A 25,039-nucleotide genomic window follows, 5' to 3' on the forward strand; every position below is an offset into this window, starting at 1 on the left:
AACATATGGAATGGAGGGCCATGGTCACCAACCCTCAGACATCAGGATGGTGTACCTTGACACATTTTGTTTTTGTCTTACCCTTTTCCTAACTTTCCTCACTTGGTTTACACAACTATCCATGTAATTTTGTACCCATTTTTTTTTAATTTTCTGTATTTCTTCACCCATTCTTTACAACAATGGGAGATGAGTAAAGATAATGGATAAAAGGTTTAATAAAGGTGTTGCATACTCCCCAGATGAGCCACGTTACTCAGGCCGTACCATGGAAGTTGATCACTGGATGCGGTTCATTGACGACTCCATGTCAGAAGTGCTCCGCCAGCATGAATCTCTCATGCCGTCTCCTACTCTTAATTCTGCTGTCTCTGTAACAGGTGTGTTTTGCTGCTCGAGTTATAAGCCAAACAAAAACCAGGGTTACTGAACTACAATACGTATATACAGTAAGTCCTCGCTTAACGTCGTGGTTCCTTTCCTGAAAACTGCGACGTTAACTGAATCAATTTTCCCCATAAGAAATAGATAAAATATTGGAGTTATGTTCCCCATTACATGTACAGATACATAAATTTAATGGAATTTTTATTGAAAATAGTCTATATTATCCACCCAAAAATATAAATAAACTAAATCATTTTGCATTGTACTCACTGATGGGGGGAGGTGGAGCGAGTGTGTGGTGGGTAGTGGAGAGGAGGAGGGTGGGAGAGGAGGCGGGTTGCTAGTCACTGAAACCCGGAGGGTGGCTCCTGCTCTGACTGGGTGAGAGAAGGCGATGCGTCGTACAAAGTAGTCCGTGACGACGTTATACCTAATCGGCAGGACGTTGTCCGTATCATTGGAATTTAAAGAGTAGCGACGTTATAACGAAACAGCGTTGTCGGGGGCAACGTTAAACGAGGACTTACTGTACTATGTCATCGTATATTGTACATTTAACTTGAAACTAGTTTTTGCTTTAAATCATATGTCAGTTATGTTATAAGCTACTTCCTCTCACAAAATTAAGGTATTAAAATTTTTTGACAGATTTGTTGGATAGAATACAACCTCAAGCAATTCCAAGCCAGATAGAAGCCTTAACGAGTCCTATGCTGCAGCGAGTCGAGAGTGTCTATGTCTTAGGGCTTTTGTTACTTGGTAAACAGAGGAAAGAAGTTCAGACACAACTAGCGAAACTGCGACTTATTCCCCGCCTTTCCCAGCTATTTGACCTTTTTATATGGAAGTGTGAAACGTAAGTAAAAAAAATTGCACTTTTTAATCCCCCAGCTGCCATGACTTTATGGATTTATCTGTTTATCTGTTAATTTGTTTTTCTCTCCTTGTTTAGTTTCAAACAAAGGTGAGAGGCTTGGAAATAATGTGTATTGTGAATCCTTCATGATCTGCAAATGATTTAGGAATATGAAATTGTAGGGTGCCACTACAGTTAGCATAATTTATAATTTTTTCAGTACTTTCTGTAGCTCAATAGTTAATGTTCGCTTGATTTTATAACCTGAGTGTGATGATATTGTGAACAGTGTGATTAAATTCTAAATTGAATTAATTCCTGATGATGTAAACAAACTTTCATGCAAACACACTGCACATATACAGTAACCTTGAAATTTACCTTGGGATTATATTGAGTAGTAACTTTTTCAGTAGTGAGTCTTGATAGAATATCTGTTTTAGTCTTGGAAAATGTTATAAACCGTGATAAATCTTACTCGATAACTCGTGTGTATGGATCATCTGAAGATTAGCTACCAGTTTATTGCACATAAGATTAACCACATCACACTAACCTAACCAAACACTGCCCCACCCCCAGGTAGCATTCGGGTGTTTAATCATTAAGTGAAATATGCTGGTGGGCTTATCTTCTGGTGATCCAAATGCTCATGTTTCATGTATGAGGCACACACACACAAGGTGCTCAGTGTCCAAGACTTATGTTTTAGAACTAACTCTTATGTATATACACAGTTACCAGGAGCGAATAAGAGTGCCGGGTCATCTAAGTTCATGTGAATGTAGTCCAGAGGTAGCACTTAAGATCCAGTTCCTGAGACTAGTTCATAGTTTCTGCGACCAGTCAGAGTACAGAGTAAGTGTTTCTATATAGTTGCTTTGTATCTTACCTGGTACCTGCTTGAAAGAAAAATTTCTAGTGATTTAATATGAGGTGTTGTAGATTGACGTACAACTTGAGGATTCATTTTGTGTAATGTGTAAACCAGTTGAAGATATGAGGGAGAGGGAGAATGTATGTACTGTTTGTATATGTGGGGGTGTTTACACAAGAGATTTGAATTGATGGACATAGGTACTCAATCTTCTATCTTTAAAGTACAGTACTGTATGTAATGCCTGGTATGAAAAGCTTTTAGCTTAATAAACCTTGCAGACAATCATTTTTAATGGATGTTTTCTCCCGTACAGTACCTTATGTTAACACCTACGGAATACCGCGAGGTGTGTAGCATCAGCGCCGCCAAAGTGCTCTTGGAGGACACCCCAAGCCCCACCACAACCACCTCTATGGATCTGACTATGACCCAAGGTTCTGACAGTAATGGATGCGCATCACAAGAGAGCAGTTCACCTACTAGTGTTCTCCAAGAGGAAAGTATAGTCAGCAGAGAATCTTCAAACATCTTGAAAGTAGAACCTTTAGGTGGATCGGGGTTGTCAACTCAGGTGCCAGTGGAGTATCCCACCGAACAGATGTGTTCTGGTCCTCAAGGACTCCTATCAAAGATTGTCGAGGCCCTGAAGAAGGAAACAACCGGGTCCACATTTAGGTATAGTATGCCCTTTTATGTCTAAACACAGTTGGTAAATGATGATGAATTACTCGATTAATAGCCAATAAATTGACTTAATTTTTAAAACAGTTCAGCAGTGCAGTTTTCTCTGGTGCCCAGATTATTGCTCATTACCACATACACCAATGCATAAAATATTCCTCTTATTAGAAATGTCTAAAACAGTAAATTGGAGTGGGCGAATAATATCTCTCTGAAAAGAGAAGAACTTACCAGAAACAACAGTGAGAGTAAATTGGTTAACATTTATGTATATGTTTTATCTGGAAAACCTAACTGTAACACTCATATTTTATGAAAGCTATTCTCTCTTATATGAATATTGTCCCTTACAGTGATGTACCAAATTATATTTTAAATTTTTTTTAATGCATTAGGCTTTAATTTACAGTAGTTTGGTTGGTTTTTGTTTTTTATAAACCTATTTAATTATTTTTTGGTAGTTACTAAATTATAGTATTTTTTGGTGAATCTATTTCATATTTTTTAGGTATGATATTGGGGTTTTCTTGTCATTGGGGAGCTGAACCCTATTATTCCCACATGTTATGTTAATTGAGATACAAAAATTTCCTTAATGAATGGCTTTCAAGGAGCCTAATCCATTCGTAAAGCGAGGGATACCTGTATACACAAATAAATCAGTATCTAAAGATTTTTAACTTGGAGGGTAAAGTGATAAAATCTGAGAAATTTTGAAACGAATTGGATATATCTTAGCTGATTAATATATAGGTAAACCTCAATAAATGATGGTGTTAGGCTCTTGAAAAACCCATCACTAAGTGAAATATCGTAGATAGGGAGCCTTATAGGGGCGATGGGATATGTTCACAGCCAGTCCCCAAACACACATGTGTCACCAACAAAAATATTCCTACTTATAAAAGCAATAGAAAACAATTAAACAACACTCACCACACCAAGAAGAATAAGCCTGGTCGTCATCACATGTTCCCTTCGAGACTAAGGAACTCTTGTAGATGGAGTGGAGACGTCACTCTGACTCCCACACAGCCTCTGGGGAGTATCTTGCTGCTTCACAATGTCAAGCTTCACCTCAGAGACACTGTTGTCATGGATGCCTTGGCCTTCCCCAGACATTTTCAAAGTTACACTGCTCAGTTCACAGTCACAAAAACAGAGCAAAATCACTTATCACAAAAGCAGAGCGAATGATGATAACATAAAAACAATTATAGAGACCAACACTGCTCACATCATTTTCACAACAACAGAGGCGAAGTACTTTACAGTCTCAAAAATACAGAAAATATCACTTCAGTCACCATAACATAGTTCAGTCTAAACGTTAGTGCTGTCCCCTCACTAGTATAAGAAAAAAATACACTGATGATAAGTACAGCCAACGATGCTGTCCGATAATTGTGGAGCAATGCGATGGCGGGCAGATGTGATTGACAAAGAACCAGGCGAAGGGCTGTAGTGCGCTGGTTGGCCGTGTGGCAGCGCACGGTAGATATTACCTCGGCTGACAGATGAAGCGAGAGGTGCGTGGTGCAAAGGGTTAAATAATGTTTCCTTATAAAATGTCACTGACTTTACATAAAAAATAATAATTTGCATTGCTGGAATCCTTGCAAAACGGTGATTAATTTGAGTATATATAGTGATTCCTCGGTTAACGAAATTTCAGTTAACGAATTACTTCCCATAAGGATCTTCAATTCGGTTAACTAACAAAACTTTGATTAACAAAATCCTTACGAACAATACGTCTTGTTGTGAGCATCAGCTGATGGGCTAGTCTGCCAATTCAGTAATCTGTTTATGTTTACATTCGTTTCCAGTGGAGTAAATATCAAGAAAGTTGTGCTCTTTAATATTTTTGCATTTTTTATATTAAAATTGGTAGTAATTTTTAAATTTAGTTTACATATTGATAATATATGCAGTACAGGGAACTAGTTTTTTGTGCGCCCATCAGCCGCTTGACTCCGCCACCAGGAGTCAGTTTGGCTTTGTTGACAGTGGAGTGAACATCGATTTTGTTGGTGTCTTGAATATATTTGCATTTTTACATTGAAATTATTGGTCATTCTGAAATTTAGTTAACATATTGATAATATATAGCAGAGTGCAGTGTTGATTTAAATAAAATAATCTTGAATTACACCTAGTGAACTTAAAATTTTATTGGTGAAATTACTGCATCAAGCATGGGTCCCCTGAAAAGTGATTTCTCCTCCATCTCCACTTCCTTCTCTTCTCCCTTCTCCTCCACCCCCACTTCTAATTCCCATCATCATCATCAACCAGGAACCTTCTACATACACACCTCAAAGTAAGTGTACTTTACTGATTTTTTTTTTTAGTTTGTATGTACTTTTCTGTGAGCTGGAACCAATTACCCAATATCCCATTGAAACAATGGATTCGGTTAACAAAATTTTCTGTTAACGAACGATTGTGGAACGAATTGTGTTCATTAACCGAGGGACCACTGTACTGTACAACCCAATTGATATTCGATGAATATTGTTAAAGCGAATTTTTTTTTTATATAGCGATGATGGTCTTAATTCATGACCATCATTAAAGTGGAATATTGCGGAACAAGACATTGTTCATCGAGGTTTTCTTGTATATATATATATATATCGTATACTGTACGATCATATGTTATTTTCCATTGAATGACCATCTATGGGTTGAAAAAACTAATGCAAATATATTCTTCCTAAACCACCCAAAGACAGGCACTTATTCTTCAAAGCTTGCTGTGGCATCACTGTCTTATTATATATTACTTACAAAGGTGTACTGTAATGTAATGTTTGTCTTTAACATCGAGTTTTTCTGTCTTTGGACCTTTTGCAGGTTCTGGTTTTCAAGAGCTATTGAGAGTTATCTTCGAAGTGCTAATCCTTATGCTGACCAGGTGTTCCTACTTCGGAGAGGACTCTTGAAGGTAGGTACCAAGTGACTCCAGCATCTCCCTTCCATACATTATGATAATTTTTTGTGTTAACTTGTAATTCCTGAAACTGTTCTTGTCTAGTTAAAAAATAAACTTGCTGTTTCCATATACAGTACTGTATACAGTAATATCTCTGTTAGCTGGAACAATTGGTGCAGAGCACTTCCGGGAATGAGAGATTCCAGGTAACAAGACGACTCTCTCAAAGCCGGGAAAAAAACCACTCATCTCCGGAATTTTCCGGGTCACGGAAAAATGTTCTCTGAAGTTCCAGAAATTGCCCATTACATCATCTCTCGAACCCGGAAAAAATTCCTCATCCCTGGAATTTTCTGGGTAACGGAAACTTTATCTTGGAATTTCCAGAAAATGCGCCTGATATTCATCTCTCAAATCCAAAAAAAAATCCCCCATCTCCGGAATTTTCTTGGGATTTTCTGGAAAAGCAACCTCGGAAAATCGTTCCCAAAGCCGGAATTTTTCGTAAAATTCCGGCTTTGGCAACAATTTTCTTAGAAAATGTCAATTCCGGCATTTGGAGAGTTTCGGGTTTGAGGGATTCCAGCTAACAGAGATATTACTGTAATGGGATTTTTATTATAGTACACAGGTATGTGAGTTAATAACTATAGTTTGATGAAGAGAGAACAACTGTGAATAAAAGTTTTAATGCATTGGAAAGAAATTGTGAAGAGGCAATGACACACTGGTAGGAATCTGTTCCATAACTGTGATTGTTTTATTTTTCAGCATTTAGCAGGCTCATTACTACAGTGTGATCCTGGACCTAGTCAGAAAGAGGTATTACAGTCTACCTTTGACCTTCTTGGGGAACTGCTCAAGTTTAATGTAGAAGCTTATCGCAGATTAGACTACATAATCTCTACAGAGCCGAAAGTAAGTTGGACATCAGGTCTAATAAGAAAAGTAATATTAATTCAGTAAAATTATCATACACGTTTACAGTTGGTGTGGCATGTATATAGACAATGCAGGTATAACACACAGTTCGGCATGTGTACAGACAATATAGGTATATACTGTGTACATCGACTCTGGATGTATACAGTTTCCAATGTACATAGACAGGGCAGGTATACAACAAGAGTAAACAATAAGGTAATTTAATTAAGGATAGCCAACAAAGGTTTTTAATGCTTCTTGTCCTTAGCACTTTAATGGTACCTGGTGTCATCAGATGTATCAACTTTTTTCACATATTGTACAGGAGTAATTTATGGAGTTAACCTGCCATGTGAGGGTTAATGGGGAAGATCAATTGGTCTTAATTTTTTCCTTGTCATTTGCAATACAAAATTAAATGAATCCTGCTTTCTTTCCTGTTGACACAATCAAGAAGGATCCACCATTCTTTAGAAGCTTCAGTGTTTTTGGTGGACAAGTGCTACAAATAGCCTAAATTCAGCAACTTTATTAAATTTTTTTGAATACAATTAGAAATTTACTTATATGGGTACAGTACAAAAATTCCATTTAGTGACAGTTATCATATATAGACTCTGCCTGAACTTAAAAATGAATAGCAATGTATATAGGAGTGGCTCAGTGTTGTCCACATTTCAGGCTAGTCATGTTACTGGTATTTTATATGTACTGTACTGGTATAAGATCGATTCAGGGAATATTTTTGCATGATAACACAGAACTCCAAGCTTCCTGACCAGATCAGTAAAAATAAATTATTAAATTTTTTGGCAGTGTGTATCATCAAAATCCAAACTTTAACATCACATTATTTTTAAGTGGAGAAGGAGACAGTGTATCAGGTAAAGAAAACTAATAGTGACTTTTTTTTTTTCAGGAAAAGAAATTGTTCCGTCTTGTAACGAAAAATTTAGTCGATTCTAACATGTTGGTTCGATCATTAGTTTTGTCAAATGATCTTTTCACAAGGGAAGGTAAAGCCATTGAATTTGCTTTTCACTCAAGAACACTAAGACATGTGGCAACGTTCAAGCAAAGACTAGATTTCTTGGTGCAGCTCATCAAGACCATAAGTGTAGACACCTTAACCCAGGTCAGTACTCATTGTCTCTCTATCTGTACTATGCTCTTGCCCCAGCTATTTTGTGGGAGTAAGTCAATGGATGCAGATGCTTCAAAAATAAGGAAAAGCCAAGCCAAGTGTAGAGAGAGAGAGACAGAGAGAGAGACAGAGAGAGAGAGACAGAGAGAGAGAGAGAGAGAGAGAGAGAGAGAGAGAGAGAGAGAGAGAGAGAGAGAGAGAGAGAGAGAGAGAGAGAGAGAGAGAGAGAGAGAGAGAGAGAGAGAGAGAGAGAGAGAGAGAGAGAGAGAGAGAGAGAGAGAGAGAGAGAGAGAGAGAGAGAGAGAGAGAGAGAGAGAGAGAGAGAGAGAGAGAGAGAGAGAGAGAGAGAGAGAGAGAGAGAGAGAGAGAGAGAGAGAGAGAGAGAGAGAGAGAGAGAGAGAGAGAGAGAGAGAGAGAGAGAGAGAGAGAGAGAGAGAGAGAGAGAGAGAGAGAGAGAGAGAGAGAGAGAGAGAGAGAGAGAGAGAGAGAGAGAGAGAGAGAGAGAGAGAGAGAGAGAGAGAGAGAGAGAGAGAGAGAGAGAGAGAGAGAGAGAGAGAGAGAGAGAGAGAGAGAGAGAGAGAGAGAGAGAGAGAGAGAGAGAGAGAGAGAGAGAGAGAGAGAGAGAGAGAGAGAGAGAGAGAGACAGAGAGAGAGAGAGAGAGAGAGAGAGAGAGAGAGAGAGAGAGAGCATACAGTTGTTCATATTAATAATTTATACCCACAAGGTGCAAAAGAACCCTGAACCTCCAGATTGATTCACATTGTTTCATGTCAATTCATTGTTTATACTGTATTACATAGGTTTTTAGGTCTGAGCACACTAGTTATTCTGCTGATAATATAAAGTAATTTTTTTATTTAGTATAGAATAAGGAGACGTGCATATTGATGGTATGAGTAATTTGCTTACTGTATAGTGTATGTGAAACAATATGCTGCGATAAAATTCGTGTAAGATTTATATTAGTTTTTACCTTGTTTTGTAGTAATTTTTCTTTGCAGTACAAGCAGACCCCAATTTATGAGGATTTTATTTATGAAATTCACAGTTACTCCTCAAAAATGTTCCACATTTTGATTTATGAACAAAAGCCCCAAATTTATAAAAAATAAATAAATGTTACAGTTATGAAAATGTGCTATTGTAATGCTTTTTATACCAGTTTGCTCACTTATTTTACGTGCTTATATCATTATTCTCTGACACTCCCTGTGTTATTAAATCTACAAATACTGTATTTCCCGGTACCTGTATATTAAGCACACTGCCATGAAAGTTAGCGCTAACGTAGCAGGGAATATCTAGGAAATACTAATTGAAGCAGCAGAGGCATCCTTGTCAGTGCTGACAAATCTTACTTTCCCTTATTTTGTTAAATTACCTTAGATTAGCAGATTCTCAATGTTTTTCATTTTTTAGGAACAAATGTAGTTGAATTAGATATTTTTTCTCGTTTGGTTGATGTTTCATAGGTTTTGGTTGTAAAAACTCACAAATTATAAGACATTGAAAACATGTAAGTTTTGTATGTATCTGTTGATAGCATCTGTTTTGTACTTGTTCAAACACTTATTATAGCTGCAACTACTGCACTAAAACATACAAGCTTGTAGCATAGAATATGTTACTCATCACATTTATTCAAATGTAAATACAGTACAGTATTCACAATTACCAATACCTGTACTGTACGAAATATATTATTCCTTAAGCTGACTGCTTAGCTGAGATGCAGTTTAAATCTCTATTTCTTATCAATTAATAAAGCAAGTTCATTAAAGCCCTATTATCTGAACATATAAACCAGTAAGTTTTGAAGATTTATTTTATTTAAATATGAGTAAGGTGGGTGACAGCCTTGTTGTAATGCTTTGTACAAGAATAAGGGTGTGTGTGTGTCTCGCTCTTTACTGATGCATTGTACAGGCACTGAGTTAGTCAGGCTACAGTTTGTTGGTAGAGATGCCAGCTAATTTCTTTTTTTTATGTTTTCCTGTTAATTTTCTTAAAAATTTGTAACTGTTAACCAGGAATATAAGCATTGCAAGTTAGATTGTTGAACTTTTACATAGTTATCAAGGAAACAAAAGCAAACAACATGTTTAAGAAAATATAAAGTAACGGCACAGCAGCTGGTAGAGTTGCAGCGGTGATAATTTCTAAAATATAATTTCTTATTTAGCCTCTCGGAAATGCAATAAGTTTTTAAGTTTCCGTGACCACAACAAAAGTCATGTGGGACCACTCTCATGAGATCTGGTCATCTTTGTTCTGCTGCCAATTTACCCTGCACTTTTTATTTTGCATGATTTGTACAACACTAGCATCATTATTGCTTTGCTGTAACATAAGCAGAAAAAATAATTATGACATGAATGAAACTATTTATTTCACTCTAAATAAAGAAAAAAATATTTGTCTTCCCACCATCATATCTTGGATATTTTCTCACAAACCTACCAAAAATATATTTATGAAAAGCTATTCATGAATGTAACCCTCTTATAAATAGGGATCTGCCTGTATACTGTACAAGACAGAACAAGACAGAAAACATTGGTTAGCCAGAATATACTACTGCATACTGTGCCATGTATGTAAGTTGATGTTTCTAGGGTAACATTAAGGTGCATTAATATTTTACAAATATTCAAGATATAAAAAGATTACATATGATTATATTTTTTAGGAAAATGTAAGTTGTCTTAATACTTCGTTGGTAATACTGATGTTGGCACATCGGCATTCTGAATTGCCGTTGTATTTGGAGGGCCTCCGTAGTCATGTCGAACCACATCTCCTGACAAATCTCCGCTCCCTCCTTCGCTTTTGGCAGACACACTACCTCCATAACAAGGATAAGGATTGTAATACATTACAAAGGGTGAGTAATAAGTTGCTTGTAAATATCTTGGGAAATTTGTCATTACAGTATTTGGATGTTGCGTTCTGTAGCATAATTTATACTGTGTTGGGGTGAGTAGGAAGAGTTCCTATGAATGTCTCAATATAAGATGAAAGAACAACACTAGATTAAATGTCCCACTACTAAAGTCTTACCAACTTTAGTAGGTAGTAGGCAGCTACCAAATGGGGAGGTACTACCGCTTGGGAAGATATTGGAAGCATAATGTATTGTCTAATGATAGACCCTGGTGCCATATGGCATCACGAAAATTGTGACCAAATCCCAGGTTGCTGATCTGACTTTCTGCCTCATTTACACACAATTGCAGGGTCTCAATTGTTTCTCTTACTATTGACAACACAACATACATATATTGTGTCTCACTTTTGATCTTTTTTTAATTTTTGTATTTCTTTATGGTTCTTTATTATTATTGCAGTTATTATTATTATTATTGTTATTGTTTTTGTTATTATTATTATTATTATTATTATTATTATCATCATCATCATCATTATCATCATTATTATTTTTATATTTGTATTTTTTATTAAAAATTTTACTTATCTGAATTATTATTATGATTATTATTATTATTATTATTATTATTATTATTATTATTATTATTATTATTATTATTTAATTATTATTATTATTATTATTATTATTATTATTATTATTATTATTATTATTATTATTATTATTATTATTATTACTATTACTATTACTATTACTATTACTATTACATTTTCGGCCCCCAGGCCCCGATGTGGGTGACTTGTGCCCGGGTGGGCTAATCCCTGTAAAAAAAAAAAGAAGGATACCTGTATTGCTTTTTTTTTTTTTTTATCGGGGATTAGCCCACCCGGGGCGGGTCAATGACCCACATCAGGGCCTAGGGGGGCGAAAATATAATAATATTAATAATAATAACTAGCAAAATCTACTAAAAATAAATTATAATAAAATATAAGAAATAAAAAATAAAAATAAAATCAATAGTAAGAAACGATGTACTGAATGTATGTTATGATGTCAAAGTAAGAGAAACAAATGAAACCCTGTAACTGTGTGTAAACGAGGCAGACAGTGAGATCAGCAACCTGGGACTTGGTCACATATGGCAGCAGGGTCTACCATTATACATTATGCTTCCAATATCTTCCCAGGCGGTAGTACCTCCCTGTTTGGTAGCTGCTTACTAGCTACTGGTACAGTCGGCAAAAAAGTTCTCGAATGCTCGAAGCATCATACAATATGACAAAACACATGAGAAATTTGACATTGTTTTCTAAGGAAGTTTAATTGGAAATAAAAATTCTACTGTTCACCTGTAAATACTATAAAGATGAACATGTATTACTGTAGCATTACGAAATATTGAGTCACTTCTCAACCAGGCATGCTATCCATTCTGAGATGACAAGAATCATAGTCCTCATTCTGAAATCTGTCATGCCCAGCTGTTTGTCAACTTTTTTTGCTGACTGTACACACTTGTTACTTTGATATCATATACAGATTTTGTCTTACCCTTTGTGCACCAGCTCTGCATTGTACTGTACACAAAATGGTGTGAAAGTATTTACAAGAATAAAAAAAAAATATTAAGCTGTTGTGTAATAAGTGAACTTATAATATCCACTTTCCAAAAATTTGTATTTATCTTTGGATTTTTGACAGATTTTATTATTTTTCAAAAAAACTTTTGTGAATCCTGGTTGTTGAATTTTTATGAAATGCAGGTAAGGGATGAGGATCATTTGTGTTTAAAATGTGGATGTAAAGGTATTAGTGGATTGAAATAAGTTTGGATTTACCTCATTATTTTTAAATTTTTTGGAGCCTTGTCTGAAGAGAACTGATAAAATATTTATGCCAGGAATGAAAGTTATGGTTTCCCAAAATGTGAATGTGAAGGGATTATTAGTTTTCAAATGTGGATGTTTGATCCCAACCCCCCCATTTTTGGTATTATGGCAGCAGTTTTACCAAACTAAAAGCCACTGATTTTTGTTATACTGCACTGTGTTGGAATTGATTAGTAAGGATATTTTTTTAAAACTAATTAACATTGAAATTAGATGCCATCTTTCATTCATGGACATGGTTCCCTTATCAGTGAATTTCATACATTGTAGTGTACAGTACAGTATGCCCCCCAAGTTCGTGGAATTTTATTTCGCGGTTCTCTATTATTCACTGATGACACCCTGGATGTACCCAAGAATGTCAGTGGGTAGTTTTAAAGTTGCCATCATTTTCTTTACCTGTATTGTATATATGTGTGTGTGTAGACACATACACACACACATACAAATAAATAAAAATCGGAAAATACTCTCAAATAATTAGAAACAAATTCATTGAAAATGTGACGGTCTACCCTCAAGTCCGTGTTCTATTACAGTACTTTATTAATAGATCACGGACTTGAGGGTACACTGTCACATTTTAAATAAATTTGTTTCTGATTATTTGTGAGAGGATTTTCCCATTTTTATTTATTTGTATGTGTTTTGTGTGAGTGTGTCTACACACACACATATTTACAATACAGGTAAAAGAAAGAATTTTCCTAAGGGCAAACACATAAAGGGAATATGCATTTCTTTGTATACAAGTAAAAATGTACCCACCGTCAGCAAATGTTATTCACGGCCATTTTGAGAACCTAACCCCCGCAAATTTTGGGGGGGCTCCTGTAGTTACATCCTTCATTCCTTTCTTGATGAAGTCTATATAAAGATCTAAAAGATTAGTATTATTGATAACTTTTTCTTTCATTTGTTCCATTAAATACTGTTGTTAAACCTCATAGTAGCTTCACCAGGGAAAGTTTGTTGGAGAATTTGATCCCACCTTTTCCCACAGAGTTCTGGCATCTCTTTCGACTTCTGGCGGGAAACTGTGGCAACGCTGGTGGCTGAGAACAAACTCTCCCCAGACTGCATCTTCCATTACTTCTCCCCTGAGGACCTGAGCCTCTCCCGCACCAGCTAGTTGACGACACAGTTAGCCGCTGTAGAGGAGACAATGCAGATGTGGATGATAAGTTACACTATATAAAAAGTATTATTTTTTCATCTTAACTGTGTACGTACATGCAAATGGCATCAAACAGAAGGACAACAGCTTACGCGATATGCGGATTTTTGCAGTTTTAGTACAAAATTGTAGCTTTATGTCCTATTTGCCTCGAAATAATGGTGACATGTTTCCCAATATACCGGAACATTATATGCAGTATACTGGGAGCTACATTATTTTACCATTGGTAGTAGCAATGCAGTATTTTCACCATCTTTAGAGGTAAAGATAAAGCCACATAGCACACAGGGAGTAATATGTATGTATCCATGATATCTAGTCGTGATATTCAAGGAAGGACTAGGTTACAGTTTAGAGACTTGAATTTTGATTGTGGAATATATTTGCTACAAGACAGAACTTTTATCAACTTTTCCACTCTCAGTCGTCATGAATGTGAATGTGTACAGTGAATGCCATCCCAACTTCTGAGAAAATGTGATCCTCTTCAGATAAAAGCTGGTATGAGAGTAAATAGTCTGTCTGAAATGTAATATATTAATATATTTATATGGAAATGAAGTGTATCGTTGCAGTCTTGTGCAACAGACCGTAAGAAGTGATTTCTTCTTCCCACAAAACACTTTAGTAGTGCTGTGGTTCAGTTGTCCAAGTACAACTAAATTTTGACCAATGGGAAGATAGATGGGGATGTAAACACTATCCTTATCAACTTCTTAACTCTTAGATACAAGACAAGCAATTTGTTCTTTCTCCAGTACAGTACTCCTAATGATAGCAACTCAGAAGCTAATGACCATAATCCTTTTGAGTCGTTACCTGCTTGTCCTGAAACAAGGAATATACATAAACTATAATTGCTTGATTGTACTCCTTTAATTCTGCAGTGAGGAAGGACTTGTAGTCTTCCCCAAAAATGTTTTAAATATTTTTGTCACTTTTATCACATCTTTTCTCTTGTCTTGAATATTGAACCGAGATCTTATCCTAGCCAGGACACAAGTGTTTGTTTAAGCTGGGTCAGTAATTCAAGAAGCAGGTAAAATTGTGGCACACAGGCATAAAGGGCTGTTATCAACTTGATTTGTCTTAATTAGCAAAAATTATGTTATTCTTTGTCTACCACTTGTAGTGATGCAGCTGACTCTGTGTATTTTCTTGATTTGTAACTCAAAAGAATTGAATGGCACAATTTGAATACATATACAGCACATGCACATACAATACACCAAACACTTCTTCATTTTCCTAACTCTACATAGAGAAATATAGTGGTAACTGTATTTTTCATTGGGTAAAGACATTTTGGACTCTCAGTATACTTAACAGTAACTTTTATTATTATAGGCTGTTGTAATTTGTACACGAGACACCTAATGCTGAAGGAGAGTTTTACAAGTCCAAAGTATATTACAGTAGAATGCTGTATTTATCTACTTTAAAATTATTCCTAATTCAGGTAACCCTTGTTATCTCAATGTTCGCTGTCTGAAAATTTTATTCTTGCACCTCTTTTTCACTCTGAAAGCGATCCTCGCTTATCCGAAAGATGGTCCGATCGAAAATTCAAATAACTCCTGTGGTGAACCATGACCGCCCTCCAATAAGGTAATGTACCACCTTTCCAGTACATATATTTAGTTAAACAATTACTGTTCAGTGTTTAGGTACATAAATTACAGTAGTTTAGCAGGTTTTTTGTTGTTTGTGAACCAATTTCACCATTTTAGCTCTGATGACGGTTTTTCTTGTACAGTAGTTATGCTATTTATTTTTTACTTTATTTTTTTAGGTTTAATATTGGGGGTTTATTGTTGGTGAACTGAACCCTAATTTGTTAATTTGTTGTTATTTACTATCGGGAAATTTTATATCCAAATTGTTTTCAAGAAGCCTAACCCATTCAGGTAACGAGGATACATTTATAGTTTAGTACTTGATAGAGCGTGACTGACTTGGCTCCAGGGAAAAAATGGCTTGTCGAGGATTTCATAATGTCGTGTGTCGGGTATTAAAAAACATTATTTAATATGCCTTTATGGAGCTGTAGTAAAAGTAAAGGAAAACAAAGCTAACGGTAAACTGAAAACATTCCAATTTTGGAACTGGATTATATAACTTAAAAGAGAATATTCTCTCCTATTTTCCATGTTGTTGTTCTAAAATTAATTATAATCAGTCCTCGACCTACGACAGGGTTAGGGACCGACGACCAGGTCGTAAGTCGAAAATGCGAAAATAATACATAGAAAATCTAAAATGGGTGTCTCTTTTTCTTCTAAGCACCACGAGAACTAGAAAATACTTAATTTGAAAAATATTTTAAATGACTGCGGCGGTCGTATGTCCAGGTGGTCAGAAGTCGAGGAGTACCTGTATTTATATATTTTAATTCATTTAAATAATACCTTGAACATAATTTTGATAAAGGGAATCAGTATATCAGAGTCGAGGCACAATTAGGATACATTAACCCTTAAACAGCAGGTATGGTCTGTGGAAGTTGGCTGTAGGGACGGTGGTCATCATTAGTGGAAGTTGGCTGTAGGGACGGTGGTCATCATTAGTGGAAGTTGGCTGTAGGGACGGTGGTCATCATTAGTGGAAGTTGGCTGTAGGGACGGCGGTCATCATTAGTGGAAGTTGGCTGTAGGGACGGTGGTCATCATTAGTGGAAGTTGGCTGTAGGGACGGTGGTCATCATTAGTGGAAGTTGGCTGTAGGGACGGCGGTCATCATTAGTGGAAGTTGGCTGTAGGGACGGTGGTCATCATTAGTGGAAGTTGGCTGTAGGGACGGTGGTCATCATTAGTGGAAGTTGGCTGTAGGGACGGTGGTCATCATTAGTGGAAGTTGGCTGTAGGGACGGTGGTCATCATTAGTGGAAGTTGGCTGTAGGGACGGTGGTCATCATTAGTGGAAGTTGGCTGTAGGGACGGCGGTCATCATTAGTGGAAGTTGGCTGTAGGGACGGTGGTCATCATTAGTGGAAGTTGGCTGTAGGGACGGTGGTCATCATTAGTGGAAGTTGGCTGTAGGGAATGGTGGTCATCATTAGTGGAAGTTGGCTGTAGGGACAGTGGTCATCATTAGTGGAAGTTAGCTGTAGGGGCGGTGGTCATCATTAGTGAAGTTGGCTGTAGGATGGTGGCCATCATTAGTGGAAGTTAGCTGTAGGGGCCCGGTGGTCATCATCAATGGAAGTTAGCTGTGGGATGGTGGCCATCATCAGTCAGAGATTAGCTGTAGGGCGGTGGTCATCAGTAGTGGAAGTTAGCTGTAGGGATGGTGGCCGTCATTAGTCAGAAGTTAATATGGGGATGGTGGTCATCATTAGTGGAAGTTAGCTGTAAGGATGGTGGCCATCATTAGTCAGAAGTTAGCTGTAGGGACGGTGGTCATCATTAGTGAGGATTGGCTGTAGGGGCGGTGGTCATCATTAGTGGAAGTTAGCTGTAGGGATGGTGGCCATCATTAGTGAAGTTAGCTGTAGGGACGGTGGTCATCATTAGTGGAAGTTAGCTGTAGGGATGGTGGTCATCATTAGTGGAAGTTAGCTGTAAGGATGGTGGCCATCATTAGTGGAAATTGCTTCTTAGGGATGGTGGTCATCATTAGTGGAAGTTAGCTGTAGGATGGTGGCCATCATTAGTGGAAGTTAGCTGTAGGGGACAGTGGTCATCATTAGTGAAAGTTGGCTGTAGGGGGCGGTCATCGTGGTGAGACTAGCTGTAGGGATGGTGGCCATCATTAGTGGAAGTTAGCTGTAGGGGCGGTGGTCATCATCAATGGAAGTTAGCTGTAGGGATGGTGGCCATCATCGATGGAAGTTAGCTGGGTTGGTGGTCATCATTAGTGGAAGTTAGCTGTTGGGAGGTGGTCATCATTAGTGGAAGTTGGCTGTGGGGAGACGGTGGTCATCATTAGTGGAAGTTAGCTGTAGGGACAGTGGTCATCATTAGTGAAAGTTGGCGCAACGAGGATGGTGGCCATCATTAGATGGAGTGTGTGGGGCGGTGGTCATCATCAATGGAAGTTAACTCTGTAGGGATGGTGGCCATCATCAATCAGAGATTAGCTGGGGCGGTGGTGGTCATCATTAGTGGAAGTTGGCTGTAGGGATGGTGGCCATCATTAGTGGAAGTTAGCTGTAGGGATGGTGAGATTAAGCATCATTAGTGGAGGATTAGCTGTAAGGATGGTGGCCATCATTAGTCAGAGATTAGCTGTGGGGACGGTGGTCATCATTAGTGAAGAAAGTTGGCTGTAGGGGCGGTGGTCATCATTAGTGGAAGTTAGCTGTGAGGATGGTGGCCATCGTGTGAGATTAGCTGTGGAGACGGTGGTCATCATTAGTGGAAGTTAGCTGTAGGGATGGTGGCCATCATTTAGTGAAGTTAGCTGTAGGGGCGGTGGTCATCAATGGAAATAGCTGTGGGATGGTGGCCATCATTAGTGGAGATTAGCTGTAGGGGCGGTGGTCATCATTAGTGGAGATTAGCTGTGAGGATGAGTAGCCATCATTAGTGGAGATTAGCTGTGGGGCGGTGGTCATCATTAGGTGGAAGTTAGCTGTAAGGGACGGTGGTCATCATCAGTGGAAACTATCTGTAGAAACAGCAGTCATCATTTATTGGAAGTTGGCTGTAGAGACGGTGGTCATCATTGGTGGAAGTCAGCTGTAGAGACGGTGGCCATCATTAGTGGACGTTAGCTGTAGGGATGGTGGTCATCATTAGTGGAAGTTAGCTGTAGAGATGGTGGTCATCATTAGTGGAAGTTAGCTGTAGGGATGGTGGCCATCATCATTAGTGGAAGTTAGCTGTAGGATGGTGGCCATCATCAGTGGAAGTTAGCTGTAGGGATGGTGGCCATCATGAGTGGAAGTTAGCTGTAGGGACGGTGGTCATCATCAGTGGAAACTATCTGTAGAAACAGCAGTCATCATTGGTGGAAGTTAGCTGTGGTGATGGTGGCCATTATTAGTGGAAGCTAACTGTAGAAACAGCAGTCATCATTGGTGGAAGTTAGTTGTTTGGAGAGTGGTCATCGTCTTTGGAAGTTTCATGTTCTTTGTGTTCCATTTTTGCATGTAGTGGTGGGGGGGGGTCTTCAGCCGGTAATTGAGGGTTAATTTTTCAAGATGAATGAGTACGGAGTATAAGTATAGTATGTTTACTGTATTTGCCGGCTTGTGAGACGCATTTTTTTAAAGAAATTACCCTGCGTCTAATGCACCCGTATTACAGATGGGAGGCCAAATTATCACAATCTATTACAAACCTGCGGCAAATTTGCTGAAGACGTAAATAATGGCTTAACGGCAGAGGGAAGCTCGCATCTCACTGTACCTCTTTCACTAGCAGACGTAACCCACACCAGATACAGTACATGTCTTACATTATTTAAAGACTGTGTAACCTTTAAGAAACATTTGTTTATTATTTAAATGAAAAATACCCCTAGAAAGATTAAAGAAATGTTAACAGAAAGTTCAGCCGCCAGTCAGCCATTTGCAATGAGTCGATGACGCCAAAACAATAGCGATGGTGCTACACCCTGGTGGTAGATCGCGGCAACACAAAACATCACGGCTAAAAATACGAGTTTTACATCCTGTCGGTAATCCTCTTGACCAAAATATAAACAAGTCACACAGCTGCTCTTATCAGAGGTAGAGTTGGGTTAGTAAATGTTACTAGTATAAATGATTTCCTACTTGATTCTGGTATATATTGTATATACTGTACATGCACAAAATTCATATGTTTTCCCCTACAAAACAACTTTAAAATTACTTTCAATAACTGTATGACGAAACTTACTAAAAAAAAATTCCACAAAATATCCTTGTAAAATAGGTGGTACATCTGGTTTTACCCGGTTAATTAAACCCATGGAGGTTCTTGTATAAAGCGAAACGTGTAAATAAAATAACAGAACCTATGGGATTAATTGAGATAGAGACTGGGCCGACCGCCAGACTACCCTTTTTTTGGGCTATCGCCGACACAATACCATGTACATTATAGTAAAAATAACATATTAATTTTATGATGGTATGCATATACAATTAATATTCTGTATAAGAGAAATATCAATAATATTTGTTTTTTTAACACTTACGTTAGTAGAAGAGATGGCTGGGCACACGGGGTTGGGGTGTTGGTTCTGAGGCAAAGGGGCAGATTATTGGCCCTCACCTGTCTCTCTATCCACCACAGAGACAAGCAGGGCCTCCTCGTCAAACCCCTCGAAGTCCACATCCTCACTATCACTGACTTGGGCTGGCTGTGGTGGTTGGCGGGTGAAGAACTCGGTGATGTTTTGTTGACAGTTAGCATTGATGTGGTCATGATACAGCTGAACATGGGGCTCCTGGCATTTCAACAGATGGTTATTAGACACTTTGTAGCGATGATTGACTGGGTCTTTGACAAGGATGAGCTTCATTCTCTCAGCTAACTCGATGACTTCCTTCACATCAGCATGTGTCAGTTTCTGCTCTTGTTGTTCTCTAACACCTCGCCGCTCACTGATGTCATCATCTTCCACTGTATATATTGAGTTAAAAAGAAATTAACCCATAGTGTATGCTGTTAACATTTATTTAAATAGAAAAGATAACAGGCACAGTGCATTGTAAATGTTGTCAGATACAATTGCTATCAAGCTGAGGGGATGGAGGGCAGAAGAGGAGTTGGGCAGTGAGGGATGTTTGGCAAGGATTTTATGGGCCTTTTAAGACCTTAATGGGAAGAGTAGGCAACACCTAGTACACCTCCGACCACCCATGCATTGTTCAGTATTTCAGCACAAAAAGTCATGGCCACACTCCAGGCTTTGTATGCAGGGTGGAGGAGGCACATGAGGGATTTCAGTCCCTTTGGCCTAGCTCAATAAAAGGTCAGATTATCAAGAGTTACTTGGAATTCCCATCTTGGTGAATTGGTTTGAAACATATAAACTTTGAATGATGAGATTTCACCTTAAACATTATGTACAGGCATCCCTTATTTTATGTGAGGGTTATGTTCTTGGAAAAATTTATTTATATAAAATTTGCACAAATGAATATTAACTTTGTTGGGATATAAAGAAAAGGAGCTTAGGACCTTAGTTACTACTCATCAGAATAAAGTTTTTCAAAGAAATACACTTAAATGTTGAATAATTGATGAGTCATTCAGCTTCACACACTACAGTACTGTATTGCACATGGTAAACACACATACATGAGTGATATAAACAGGGGGATGCTGTACATATTCACCTGTCAGCTGTGTTGATGCTCTTGCTAACCTGGCTTGCATTAGCCTCTGCTTTTAACTGGTTTGAATTTCTTTTCATTGGTGTGATAAAGCTTCCTGTTAGTTCCCAGGCTAGGAAGGTTTCTTGACCTGTTTTGAACTCATTATCTTAATAGTTAAGGTCAATGTGATCCAGTACTACACACACACACATCACTAATACGCTTTGTGAGGTACTAATGTGACTCTGAACCCACCCCATTGGCCAGCCTTTTCAGAATTAGGCAATGAATCTTTTTTTTTTCTTATTCTCTGAGTTCAAGATTTTTATAAATATAGCGCCAGTGTTCATTTTATGTGGAATGGAGGTTGCATATTTCATAGTTTTGGTCTTAGGTTATGTGTTGCATTGTACAGTTTAGAAATCTCACGGATAGTTTGCGTAAGTCAAGGGTTTACTGAATATACTTCTTCTGTTGTTAAGTTACTGTCTCTATCAAGCTGATAATACTGTGCTTGAATAACAATATCAAGGAATGTCACATAAAGACCAAGGTATAGAATAATGTTAATATCATGAAGAACATTCACATAATCCTCGGAAGAACATTCACATAATCTGTGCTCTTAATGTGAGTAATTTCAGGTCTCAGTATTGAAGAGTAATACTCACTGTTGCATTACATTTAGTGTCCCAGCACATTCTAAGGGTAAATTTTTTTCTTCTAATTTCTGCTTCCCCAAGTGTGGCAATTATCAGAATATATTAGTGAATTAAATACTAAAGAACTGTAGTGTTTTTTACCTGTCCGTCTGCCAGCCAGTCATCTGCTTTGCTGCAAATTGACCCTAATCCTCGGTTGCAAGGTTTGAATGAACAGATTATAGTTTCTGACTCACTTGCTTTCAATTACCAGGACAGGATATTGAATATTTCTAGATTGCTTTGCTATAACAGTGGGCTCTACAAACTTTCCAGACACTTTGTGATGGTGTACTGTATTAGTATAATACAACTTAAAATTATTCCATGGGATCAATTTCCACCACTTCATCTCTTTCAAGTAGCACTGGTATATATGTATTGTATTCAAACTTGACAGGACGCCTTTCAGAAATAGTTGGGACAAATTATTTAGAGATTCATTAGCTGTGTAAGCCAGCTGTATGGTTAACCGGTCATGAGTGATGACCAATAGCCGATCACTCTTGTGGACATGTCGCAAATTGGTGTGGTTTTGTTAGTTGTTTTAGAAATTTATCCTGAGCTCTCACAATGAAAATCTCTTAATCAAAACACAATGTATATTATTTATTGAAGCTATACATAAAGTAATGCCTGAGGTTACTCGCTCTGGGTAAAAATTTGCACTATTTTCCGACACTTGCCACGTGACCTCAGACATGCATAATTCCTATGTATTTTACCTTAAATACCCCTAAGTGTATGGAACATCATAATCTACTGTACACATACATAATATTAAACACAATGAATATATTAGTGGTCTCGACCGTTGTTCGTATTTTGTCTTTATTCTTTGCGATTGTTCTCTCTGAAGGTTAACGAAGATCAAAATTGTGCCCGACTACCAAGATGCCGATGCCCGTTCTATTTTACTTTTTAAAATTCACTTCTAAGATAATTCTTTTTTTTTGTGTTTTCTCACCTTCATTACTAACACATGCTGGATATTTTGGAGCATATTTTCACAGAAATAAGTGTTATTTTGATGTGAAATTTGATTAGGATATCAAGGATGATATGCAGTGTGCAGTAGAGAGAACATGTAAGCAAACTCAACCCACTCAAAAACCAATGATGTGCACTGATTGGCTCTTAGGAAACTCATCAGTAAGGCATGCTGTGATTGGCTGCTCTCATATATCCTCTGTGAACAAGTTGAGAGAGTAGATAGGAAAGCTTGTGATAATTTTACATGCATATAAATTTATTACAGTATTAGCAATTTAGATATTTTTGGTAATAAATTAATTAAAAATTTAACTTGACTTATTTTTACACTGTGGAGAATCTGTGTAGTACGGGGTCACACTAAGCGGGGTCCCACTGTATAAATATTCTACCTCCTCGACTCATAGTTTTTGTCAGTGCACAGGTAATTGTAAAAGTTACTGTACTGTATATTAGAATCTGCTATTCATATGAGGATTTAGAGATGGCAGCTGTGTGATTCTTTACTATTATCATTGGCTTTTGTGACAGTTTATAACTAAGTTATTTGTGGTTTATTGGTACATTATTTTAACAAGTAACTCTTACACCTTTTACAGCCAGCCACATATTCATTAATACTCGATGAGTGATAAAATTACTAGTTTATTATTATGAAATTCACAAACCCAAAGATGTTAGTGTAACTAAATATTTTGGATCAGCATGTTAGACTGTATATACATATGTTTTATTCACCCATGTGTTATCATCCTCTGTAAAATATTGTCATTAGGTTAAAAAAATCTTAATGAATTTTTAATTGTAGTTAAGATTTTAGTTGATCTCTGTTTTGTAGAAATACCGTAGACAGAGTACAGTACAGTACAGTACTGACTTGAAGTGACAATGTCTGTAGAAATCATATTTAATATCTGTCAATTGGGGAAATATTTAGTAAAGGTATATTAGAACCTTTAATACTTGGGGGCACTGATGACATGGCCATCTTGAGGTGGTGACAACCTGGGGCACTGATCACCTAAACCACTGGGGACTTAGTGGCACTGACCACCTAGACTACTGGGGACTTAGTGGTACTGACCATCTAGACCACTGGAGATCCCCCAAGAGAAGACCTGTACATGTAACTGTATGAGAAGAATGCACTGTACCTCTACACACAGTACAGTACAGTATTATCTTATCAGTTCCAGCAGTGTGAAAGCTTCAAATTTGACTTGTATAATACATGGTAGTAATATTCTCATAATTTCTGTTGAATAGTGCAGTAATTCTTGAACCTTAACATGTAATATTTTTTGTATCAGTTTTCATATTGCAGTATAGTAAATCATGAATATAGAAACACTTTATTCACTTATAGCAGCAGCCCACAAATTGCCATGAAGACAGGTGATTTGTTGTAATTAATGAAAGATATGCATCTAATTATGACAAACTTTTGCCTTTAGTCCTGATCAGGAGTGATAGTTACACGATGAAATACTTGAGAACTGTTTTCTTGTATTGTAGGTAATACAAATTTATTCCTCATTTTTACACATGGTGAATATGGGAGAACCTTGAACCCTTCACCCATTTTTAATTTTAAATGGTTTTAGTTAAGTATGGGAACCTGTGGATATTTGGTAAATAAATCCTTGACTCATTATGTAGATGTATCATCTATGTTCTTGTTATCATGAGTTAAATGTATATTATACAGGTTTTGCATTCACATGAGTTGTCCGGGTATACACTATATTGTATTCGTATATGTTCATTATACTGAATCGTTAAATATTATCAATATCAGAATTACCTAGAAATGGTGTTCTGTATCTTGTTACTATTGAAATAAGTACAGTACTGTATATTATTTAAGTTAATATGAACCATGCATGCATATTTTGTTTTATTTGTTAATCATATTTGGGTGTAAGAAGTGTAACATACAGTACACATTTCTAAGTGAAAATGTTCAATTTAAGCATTTACATGTATTCAAGTGATTGACATGCACAAATATTTACAGTAGTTTTCAATATTTCATTATGACTATGAAATTAAGAAATGGTTTCCTTCCCAAATAAAATCCAGGATTCATTTCTGGTGGAGGTTGCAGTGGTGCAAGGTGAGACCCTCTGAACTAAGTACAGGACAGTAGTTGTATGTAAGATTTGATGTGATCTTTCATAAACTTAATGAATATTTCTTTATAACATCTGACCATGATACACTGTTATTGCCTTGAGTGTAGGTAATTAAAAGTTTTATGATAAATTCAGCCACAGAAGCTAGCAATGCTCTCTACGTTTTGTTTAATTGAGAATAAGATACA

General features: G+C 37.2%; 1 protein-coding gene across 1 annotated transcript in view; it reads left to right on the forward strand.

Annotated features, from left to right (window-relative positions):
• The window catches only part of LOC121867459 (short transient receptor potential channel 4-associated protein-like), a 33,234-nt gene extending 16,883 nt beyond the window's left edge, over window positions 1–16,351 (forward strand). Inside the window, exons 8-16 of the mRNA XM_042367370.1 lie at window positions 243–380; window positions 1,036–1,243; window positions 1,981–2,101; window positions 2,437–2,798; window positions 5,664–5,754; window positions 6,514–6,660; window positions 7,586–7,801; window positions 10,501–10,695; window positions 13,594–16,351. Of these exons, the coding sequence (XP_042223304.1) occupies window positions 243–380; window positions 1,036–1,243; window positions 1,981–2,101; window positions 2,437–2,798; window positions 5,664–5,754; window positions 6,514–6,660; window positions 7,586–7,801; window positions 10,501–10,695; window positions 13,594–13,722 (1,607 nt within the window). The 3' untranslated portion in view covers window positions 13,723–16,351. The remainder of the gene's footprint in view (window positions 1–242; window positions 381–1,035; window positions 1,244–1,980; window positions 2,102–2,436; window positions 2,799–5,663; window positions 5,755–6,513; window positions 6,661–7,585; window positions 7,802–10,500; window positions 10,696–13,593) is intronic.
• The last annotated feature ends 8,688 nt before the right edge of the window (window positions 16,352–25,039 follow it).

The sequence above is a fragment of the Homarus americanus genome, unplaced genomic scaffold (genome assembly GCF_018991925.1).
Source record: "Homarus americanus isolate GMGI-L3 unplaced genomic scaffold, GMGI_Hamer_2.0 scaffold23598, whole genome shotgun sequence".
Classification (NCBI taxonomy): Eukaryota; Metazoa; Arthropoda; class Malacostraca; order Decapoda; family Nephropidae; genus Homarus; species Homarus americanus.